Source organism: Ruditapes philippinarum, unplaced genomic scaffold, assembly GCF_026571515.1.
Source record: "Ruditapes philippinarum isolate M1 unplaced genomic scaffold, ASM2657151v2 ctg102_1_1_1_1, whole genome shotgun sequence".
Classification (NCBI taxonomy): Eukaryota; Metazoa; Mollusca; class Bivalvia; order Venerida; family Veneridae; genus Ruditapes; species Ruditapes philippinarum.
Genome location: NW_026856168.1, coordinates 356057 through 366355, shown reverse-complemented (window position 1 = coordinate 366355; position 10299 = coordinate 356057). Strand labels below are relative to the sequence as shown.

General features: G+C 35.3%; 1 protein-coding gene across 2 annotated transcripts; it reads left to right on the top strand.

Annotated features, from left to right (window-relative positions):
* The first annotated feature begins 3197 nt into the window (after positions 1-3197).
* Positions 3198-8600, top strand: LOC132745663 (uncharacterized). Of its 2 annotated transcripts, XR_009627884.1 has the most exons (5): positions 3198-3973; positions 4326-5345; positions 5721-7106; positions 7791-7941; positions 8369-8600. XR_009627884.1 is itself a non-coding variant. In XM_060734613.1 (3 exons), the coding sequence occupies exons 1-3, from the start codon at positions 6993-6995 to the stop codon at positions 8506-8508; spliced, it is 405 nt and encodes a 134-aa protein (XP_060590596.1). In that variant the 5' UTR covers positions 6798-6992; the 3' UTR covers positions 8509-8600. The 2 variants fall into 2 exon arrangements, 1 of the variants encoding a protein (XP_060590596.1); XM_060734613.1 differs by lacking the exons at positions 3198-3973; positions 4326-5345 and having other exon boundaries at positions 6798-7106.
* Positions 8601-10299: the final 1699 nt, after the last annotated feature.

Genomic DNA, 10299 nt, shown 5'->3' with positions numbered 1-10299 from the left:
TCCTGGGTAACTAAACAGAAATTACCAATTTCTCCGCAAGTAACCGACCACATGGTTTCTGAATCACCAGTGAGAGACAAATGGCCATTAGACTTAATGTCCGAGATAAATTCTCACGTACGCCTCACCCGAGGCTCGCACCAGCCCCACCCCATTACTAATCCGATAATTGGTCAAAGAATTGATGTAAGTAATGATAATTTACTTTTTTCTGAAAATTAAAACAACCAACCTGATGATAAACCATTATAGCCCCAAAATCTGCGTTTACCGGAAACAGGAAGTACTTGCATTGGTTAGGCGGAAGGAAACCGATCACTTGTGATGAAACGTTTGGTTCCCGGTATATCGGATGCGCACGATTGTCAAAAACACACAAACAGTTGTATTCGGCGGATGAAATCACCAGTGACGTCATGAAGAGCAAAACCGGTACGAATAGACGCTTTATCAACATGCTGGATGCAAAAGAAATCAAATAAATGTTGTTTTCAGTGAAAGCTGTTCCAATATAACCTACACGGAAAACGGTACTTTTTATATATATTTGTATATTGCAGATGGTGGTTATGCCAATTTATCACACACTCCACCCCAGCCCATTATGATTTATTTTAAAAATTACATTGTACTTGATCACTTTTTGGAGATAAGTGAAAAAACACAATTTTTATAAACAAACATAAAATGAGTCGTTTCATGACAAAACCAACATAATGGGTTTGCGACAAGCATGGATCCAGACCAGCCTGCGCATCCGCGCAGCCTGATCAGGATCCATGCTGTTCGCTATCAGTTTCTCTACTTGTATTAGGGTTTGTAAGCGAACAGCATGGATCCTGATCAGACTGCGCGGATGCGCAGGCTGGTCTGGATCCATGCTAGTCGCAAACACATTATGTTGGTTTTGTCGTGAAGCGGCTCAAATAGGACGACACTTTAATGTTCGTATACGACAGGGGAGATTAATCTGGTATAATCAGCTATTTCAATCCGGTGTCGCAATTGACTGACGCTTACACAATTATATTATTACGATACAATATAAACAAATAAACATTTAACTGCATTTAAAAGACAAAAAACTTGTTTCTTAAATGCTCTAAAATAAAAAGTACGTACGTTACGGATGTTTACCATTCAAATAAAACATGTCTATCTGTAACATATTGTATAGGGTCAGAGATAAGAAATAACTCTAGATGACATATGTACGAAAACCGGCCTGCAATGTGCGAATGGTTAATCGTTCCTGCTAGGTTATCTTCGTTATATTGGTTAAGAACCACTTGATAGTATAAATACCTGGTAAAGTTATAGGGGATTCGAAAGAAGGCATGTCTTGTGACATGTTCGGGTCCGTACTTGGCAGCGAATGCTGCTTTTTGTACCATAACGGGCGGATTGACCTCCAGATGAGTCAAAATATTTCAATAAAATCAAACTGGAGAAAAATGTACGGGATGTAAGGAAATGTAAAAAGTTCCAAGCTCCAAGTAATATTTTTCATATTATGTGCAATTAATGACTGATTTTTCAGTATTTACAATTATATTTCTACTGCCTTACTATAACGCAGTAAAGGCTATTTATGCATATTGTGACCACTTTTTGTAATTTGCGTGGTTTGAAAGTGCCATTGATAATGTGTAAATTCACAATATTACACATTTAAATACATTTCCTAAATTTTTATGAAAATTAGCATGAATCTGGAGGCGTGCTGCTTTAAACATAAAGTGTAAACTAAAGTTTATTTGGTTAGAAAATACTTTCATAAATTTTTATTCATACTTAAATAGTCCCTAGTTCTCGGTACACTATTTATTTCAAGAAAACGATTACTTGTCAAAATAACTGTTTTTTTTTTGTTGTTGCTGTTTTTTTGTGTGTGTGAATTTATTTGGTTGAATTCAGACGCATAAAACAAATGTAAGAATAAATTAGGCGAAACGCGTGGTAAAGTACACAATTTTAGCCTGTAACATCTAGACAACATGCTTTAAGGCAGAGGTGATTAATGATAACATTCTATATAATGATTATTTAGTGTAACCTCGGTAACGTGTCGCTGGTTAAGGTTGTAGCTAACCTCTTCTTCATTGTGCAAATGTAAAATCGTTCGGTTTCATCACGATTTAGCCTAAAACGACAGTCTTCTTTTATCTTTTAAAATAATGATTTAAAGAATTCTGGAAAATATGGAGAGAAAAAACGTTCGGAACAATTCGCCGATAACCAACAGTCCTTATCTGGAGTTGGACGGTTAAGACCGAAAATATGCGTTAAACGAATCTGATTGGACAGTTTGAGACTTACGGATAACACCGACAATTTGCGATTGAATTGTGAGTTATCCTGATAAAAATAAAGAAGATCATGGCTTTTGCGAAAGCTTTCGAATGTTTTATGAAACATACACAAATTCCCAAGATATGAGGTTCGTTTTTTGTGTTAAACTTTATAAAAACATCATAACTAAATGGACCATATGGAAATTCTTTGAAGTAAAAAATAGTTCATGTTTTCAAATTTTCGGGGTAATCAAAATAACTTTGGGACAATTTAGAGATCTGGTAAAGAACTTGTTAACTACGGGTTTGAGATCGGGTGAATAATGGTATGAGAGAGATTGTGATTTGAGATTATTTCCTAATGGTAATTAACCAACAGTATTTTTTTGAAGTCTCCTATTACGTTTCATGAATTTTTAAAGAGTTGTTTCCCGCTTAATCTAATTAACATTAAAGGTCCATTACTCCTTAAATATTTTAATTTTCTATTATCAAAAGCTTTCTATTCAGTTGTAGTTTCCAAACAGTTACTCACTTTCTAATTATAAGTACAATCTTTTGCATCGTTTGCTTTTTAGCATTAAATACATGTACAGAGATTTAGTATTTATATGCATGGAAGCTAAAATACTACTTAGTTTACATATTGCTACTTTTATGACAAACAGTGTCACATTCAACACTTCTTTCTTCGGTTGATAAGCATCTAAAATGCTCTGACACCATTATTTAAACGATATCAAACTCATGTTTGACCTTTCTAATGTTGTGTCTGAGGCATAATGTGCCTTTAATTAAGTTGCCTTATTCAAAGCCGTTTAACTGAGAATGCTGAGAAGCTGGGGGGATTTTTTTTCGATTGAGTGTGCACACATCGAAGACTTTAATATTTTGTATAAATAGTGCGACAGCCTTAAATGCTTTACTTGTACACTATTAAGTGTTCATTACATGTTTATAAGATGCATGCAAACAACTGCACGGTGTATAAATGGTTAAATCAGTAATGAAAACGAACACAAGTCATGTTCTGTTCTTTCTTTTTAGTGCTGAACTATTATTCTTCATAAGTGGATATCCTAAAAAGACTAAAAACAATAAATCTGAAAATCTTCAGACAATAGGTGATTTGGAACAATCCGGACAGAGCTCATTTCTGAGCCTCTTTTTCGACAAAACATTTTCCTCCGCAGAAGTTAAAAAGTCGTCTGCTAATGATGAACTTTTAGCAAAATGTAAACGCACAAAAGGTTCTCAGAGAACAAGATGCGTGGCAGCTTATATCAGGGACTTGTACCCAGATAGTTTTAGATGGGAAAAAGATGTCGAAAACTCAGCGGACAATAAACAAAAAACTACAGTTACATTGATGCCACCTGAGACAAGCAAAGAGTCGTCTGCAACTAATACTTCACCATCAGCTCACTCTTCTAAAGCAACTTCTTCGCCAATATCTACTGTACCGTCAACAGGAACATCAAACACCAACTGTGACACAAGGCATGCTCAAAAAAGAAAACAGACAACACGGAAACTTGAAAAGACGGGGGAGATTTTAATATCTTCTGCATTTCTGATTGTACCCGGTGACCCGAAAATAATCATGTCCGTTATTCAAGATGCAGACACAACAAGCTTCGTTAATGATGAGAGAATACAACCAGTAACTTGTCGAAGAGGTATGTTTTTTATTCCATACTGGTACATGTATAAACATTAACACCACCATATGTGTATAGACTGTTCCTGGTCTCCATTAAGATCAAACCATTGTTGTTTGAAGATATCTGATACCAATTTTTGTTTGAAAAATGCAGCCGACAGTTTAAGAACTTGTCAGACTACATGGGTATGCTGACCGACTAAAAGAAACTCCGCTGGGTTTCAAAAGCCTAGAAATATAGAAATTTAAAATCTTACATACCGGTAGTTCAAATGAGACTCTTAAAACGGAAAAAATATGAAATTATAATACACAGCTTTTATTTATTGACCGTTGTTAAAACCATCTTATTTCACATCGAATTTCAGATGAGCTTGGTTTCAGTGAAGATACCGACCCAAAAATTGTAGACATTGCAAGTGATATGCTGTGCTCATTGTGTCAGCACCAACATGACAGTATGTGTATAATGAGGTGGTGTTTTAATAAATAAAGTCATTATTTAAACACCAACGTGACAGTATGTGTATAGTGAGATGGTGTTTGAATATATAAAGTAATTATTCAAAAAACAACGAGACAGTGTGTGTATAATGAGGTGGTGTTTATATGTATAAAGTCATTATTCAAACACCAACGTGACAGTATGAGTATTTCAATATATAAAGTGTGGTGGCTTATTTGGTACGCTTTTGTGTGTTGCGTTGGCGCTAGCGACAACACGACAAAGCGCCAAACGGCGCGTTGTCGCGCTGTCGTCTTGTCGTCCCGTCTCTAGCGCGGCACGCCAAACGGTGCGTTGTCGTGCTGCGTGTTGTCACGATGTCACATTGGCGCTTGATTCAAATTGAGGAATTGGCCTATAAGCCAAGCGACAGTTCGACATCGCGCCTCACGACATCGCGACGTTTGGCGTGTCGCGCTAGAGACAGGACGACAAGACGACAGCGCGACAACGCGCTGTTTGGTGCTTAGTCGTGTTGTCGCTAGTGACAGGACGACAAGACGAAAATCCGACAACGCGCCCTTTGGCGCTTTGTTGTGTTGTCCTTAGCGCCAAGTAGACGCACAAAAGCGTACCAAATTAGCCACCATATTAAAGTCATTATTCAAACACCAACGAGACAGTATGTGTATAATGAGGTGGTGCTTAATACATAAAGTCATTATTCAAACACCAACGAGACAGTATGTGTATAATGAGGTGGTGCTTAATATATAAAGTCATTATTCAAACACCAACGAGACAGTATGTGTATAATGAGATGGTGTTTTAATACATAAAGTCATTATTCAAACACCAACGAGACAGTATGTGTATAATGAGGTGGTGCTTAATATATAAAGTCATTATTCAAACACCAACGTGACAGTATGTGTATAATGAGGTGGTGTTTTAATATATAAAGTCATTATTTAAACACTAACGTGACAGTATGTGTATAATGAGGTGGTGTTTTAATATATAAAGTCATTATTTAAACACTTACGTGACAGTATGTGTATAATGAGGTGGTGTTTTAATATATAAAGTCATTATTTAAACACTAAACGTGACAGTATGTGTATAATGAGGTGGTGTTTTAATATATAAAGTCATTATTCAAACACCAACGTGACAGTATGTGTATAATGAGGTTGTGTTTTAATATATAAAGTCATTATTTCAACACTAAACGTGATAGTATGTGTATAATGAGGTTGTGTTTTAATATATAAAGTCATTATTTCAACACTAAACGTGACAGTATGTGTATAATGAGGTGGTGCTTAATATATAAAGTCATTATTCAAACACCAACGAGACAGTATGTGTATAATGAGGTGGTGCTTAATATATAAAGTCATTATTCAAACACCAACGTGACAGTATGTGTATAATGAGGTGGTGCTTAATATATAAAGTCATTATTCAAACACCAATGTCTCAAACTCTTAATGATCAAATTAAATGGGCGTTTATTTTAAATGATTTTTCTTCTGATTGAAAATGTCTGTTTGAAAGGAAAATGGTATTTGTAAATATTTGTCCATGCCAAATTGGCTGCTCAAAGTTCTTTATTTATTTTTTACTTTCGATCAATCGCTAAATGCGTACGCACTTAATTCCATTTCTTAAAAAGGTAGGGTGTCTTCTTTAAGTTTGAAGTTTAACTCATATCTACCTTGGCGCAAAAAAGTAAGTACTTAAGTGGCTCTTGAAACAAAGTTTAACTATGGTGGCTGATTTGGTACACTTCTGCTAGCGACAGCACGACAAAGCGCCAACTGGCGCATTGTCGAACTTTCGTCATGTCGTCCTGTCGCTAACGAAACATGCCAAAAGGCCCGTTGTCTTGTGACATGTTGTCGCGATGTCTCCTTGTCGCTTGGCTCAAATCGAAGGATTTGCGACTTGTATAAATATAAACCAATAAACCAAGCGACAGGGCGACATCGCGCCACACGACAACGCGCCGTTTGGCGTGCTTCACTAGCAACAGGACGACAAGACGAAAGGCGATAACGATATAGGTTGTGTTGTCGCTTTCGATAACGCAACGTGCAAAGTGTACCAAATCAGCCACCATATGTAACAGTTCAACTTCATTGATGCTATTTACTCTGTTTCTCGTGCGTACCTAGAAAATTCTCATTCGTGGATTAAAGAGAAAGAGGAAGCCAATTAAAACCCTATAAAATCGCGTAGGATGGCTCCACATGTAATTAGACGTAAAGATGACCGTATTGACTAATGACGTTAACGGCATTGACGTTATTGTTTGACACATAACTGAAAGAGGAGCGTTTAATTAATTAAACTATATAGTTACATTTTTGCGCCCAAGATACAGAGCGTTTTTTTACGTAAGATGTAAACATTATCTATTCATTTGTCAAAACGGAAAATATACAATCTATGTTGTTGCGTGTCCAACGTTGACGTAATATGACACGAACTAATGTACGTTAACGTGACAACAAGCTAAGTTATAAATATACAATACTGTACAAAGTAAATATTATTTTTTGTGAGTTTTTGCTGAGGAGTCAGAATGTACACTGTTAAAGCAATGTGTTTATCATATATTCTATTCACTATTTTTATGTTATGGGGATGGACGGGAAACTATTCGTCGGCAAAGGCTGTAAAGAAAAATTTAGAACAGGTAAGCTAACTTTTATTTACTTTATTTATAAATCATTTATCAAAGTGTTTATGTTTTATTGTTTTAGAAACTGTTCAATAATATATAGAGGATATTTAAGCTTTTTTCCTATAAATACAGGGTCTATTTTCATCGAGTGGTATGAAAATAAATATTTTATGAGTGGCGGTAGCCACGAGTGAAATATGATAATTTTCATACCACAAGATGAAAATAAACCCTGTATTAATAGAAAAGACTTGAATTTTCTGTTCATTATATACATTTTTTCTCTTCTTTTTTTTTTTTTTTTTTTTTTTTTGGCATTACACTTGAAATACTTGAAATACTTCACCTTAATTTTTGTCATCATAGATTTCTAAAATTCGCTTGTTTTGGTTTTTCTAGCTTAAACGTGCTTCGTCTTTGTTTACTTGTTGTTATTTTTTGTCTTGTAATTAGACCAAACATTTCACGTTGATAATATAATTATGTTGTAACATAAAATTGTTGAATTGCGGCCTCGTGAAATAAATGTTTAAACTACAAACATTCCTCTGACAACATTTATTTTGTACGAAATTTTTTTTCTTTTCTTTTTGTTCCGTGCAAAATAAATACATGTATTTGAAATGTAGGGAAGTTCGTGTATATATTTTCTAAAGATATGACTATGATATTAAGACTTTTTTATATTTCTTTAAGGTGTCTGCAGTTGAATCATCAGCAGTCACGCGCAATGATTATAAAACATTTAAAGAGCACGTGCGTAAATCAAAACAAATAAGCGAAACCTTGTTGGCCAGGAAAGAAGTCCAAGATATGTTTAACAAGGAAATCGTTGCCAAGGGTATAAGTAAGTAAATTTATGTATATATCGTTTTTATATGCCATGTTGGAACTACTTTTTTTCCATTTTTAAACCTTTTCCCCTTAAAATCAGTCTGACTTCCTGAAAATTTTACAGGGAAGTACTGAATATATGAAGAGTTTTCATTAGTCATTTTAAACAAAAAAAAAATAAAGAAATTTGGGAATCTCATTGGCCAAAACATATAAAAGATAGTTCTTGCCATTATAAAGTTCTAAAGTAAAATATACAGGATAGTTCTTTACTTTTCTAGTGAAATTACTCAGATATTTAAGTTCTGTTTAACAATAGATCTACTTCCTCACACAAAACATTTTATTTTGGAATATTTTTGACTGAACTGAATTATACTGTACCTTTTCACTGTCGCTAACTATCAACTTTGAATAAACGTAACTTTTACCTTTTTCAGAGATAGATTACACCGACCCAGCTCAAACTGGCTCTATTGTAGGATTTATATTATCTGGCCTGTGTTCCGCGTGCGCCGAACAACTGGATGAATGCGCATGTCTCCAGCTTTATGAATGCAACAGACAGTGTCCCTTGTAAACGACGTACGTTAAGAAGACGCATTATTCGTGTAATGCAATAGCTCTTGTTTGTAAATATATTTATCAAAAATAAAGTTTATAGGACAAGAATGTATTTTGCTTTCCTTTTTTAGTTCGTGAAGGTTATGGATCTTTATTTGTGCCATGCCGTTTTTTCATGTGCCGGAGCGAAAGAATGCTTGTTCGTGTCTTCTGTTCCGCAAAATACGACTAAGTAATGGGTCGGTCTATTTACCTAAAGACAACCCAAGACACCCCAAGACTACCCTGGGACAGAAACATACACATTTTCAGTCCCAGGACTACCCCAAGACACCCCAAGAAACTTATATATTGCGTAAGTTTTATTATATACGACGACTGATTATTTACATGTCATCAATACATCAAATATATGGAGGGCGTTCGTTGCCAAAATTCCAGACATGTAAAGTGTTCCTTTTTAAAATGACTTTTGAAAATGCAAACTTGTATGCCTACCATTTTTATTGTATGCCTCTTAATTCAATCTTTTAATTGAAGGTTACGGCCTTTATATAACAAGTTTACATATATATCGTAACAACTGACCTAACATCTAAAAACGACAACAAATTTACAAGTTCGTATCTTCCATTGCATGCAATACATACGCATGTTTGCACACTTATAGATCTGTTAATATACAAATGAAATGTAAAACTCGAAATACGGAAAATAGAGTTTAAGAAAACGTGTTACCAGTTGTAGAACTACAAGAGTACGTTAACACAGTAACATGTTTAAAAAATGACAAAAGTAGATTCACAAAGTTAAAACGATTTCAAGTCAAGCATAACGCCCCGCCCCTCTCGGAGTATTTACGAACTTCTATTGCGGACAGGTATAAAACGGCGCCTCTCCCATATTTTTAAATAAACTGAAGGACAACATACGGCACTTTTCATAACATATATATATGTTACATTTGTTACAAAAGTTTGTCACTAGCAACATCACTTGAAAATTGCTGATTTTACCAATTTATGATGAAGATAACTTGTGCATTACCTTATAATTTAACATCGTGTTTCTTATCAGTTACAAATTATTTATCATTTTAGTGTATTAGCCTGTCCGTGCTATGCCTAGTGCCCCTGTCCTGTGTTTTGTTTGGGTCCGCCTGGCTTCCTGCCACTTGTTCTTGTTGCTGGCTGGTCATGTAGGGTGCGTTCATTGAGCGCCGCCTTTCCTTGTTGATCTTGTTATCATATATTCCTGAGAAACATCGGCGAATTTGGAAATTTTTTAGGGGAAACAATGCCCAACTTCAAGGGAGTAATTTCATTGATAACCATCCAATATATCTTATTGGTATCATTGAAAAATGTATTGGCACAAATTTCATTTTCAACAAAAAACTATGCAAGTATTTGCAAAAATAGGATTTTAAAGCGGCCATCGAGATTTCCTTTCCGAAATCAAGAAAATACTTATCCGTAGCACATAATATACAATCTTTAAAAAGGTATTTTCAGTATGAATAAAACTTTTGCACTTGTTCATTATCCCTCATGTACAGACTCAATCAAACCGAGTCTGCAATCTTATGTAATTTGTAGTGAAGTAATGCTTCCGAGGGATCACTTTGTTTCCAGATTTTAATACTTCACAACAGCAGGTGTCAAGTGCCGTGTGGCAGCTGTAAAAAGTTGCCCCGTACTTCACTTCAGTGTTTTTTCTGGTCCTTCGGGATCATTGATGCCAGCGCTATTAAGTGTTGAGAATTGAGTACCGGTTCAAGCCGGTGGCTAGGGGGCATGAGGGATGT

Bases quoted from the DNA above. Each gene is read 5' to 3' on its own strand.
- LOC132745663 (XM_060734613.1), top strand. From the start codon at position 6,993: ATGTACACTGTTAAAGCAATGTGTTTATCATATATTCTATTCACTATT. The intron at 7,107-7,790 runs GTAAGCTAACTT...TATTTCTTTAAG, and splicing joins TAAAGAAAAATTTAGAACAG to GTGTCTGCAGTTGAATCATC. The intron at 7,942-8,368 runs GTAAGTAAATTT...TACCTTTTTCAG, and splicing joins AATCGTTGCCAAGGGTATAA to AGATAGATTACACCGACCCA.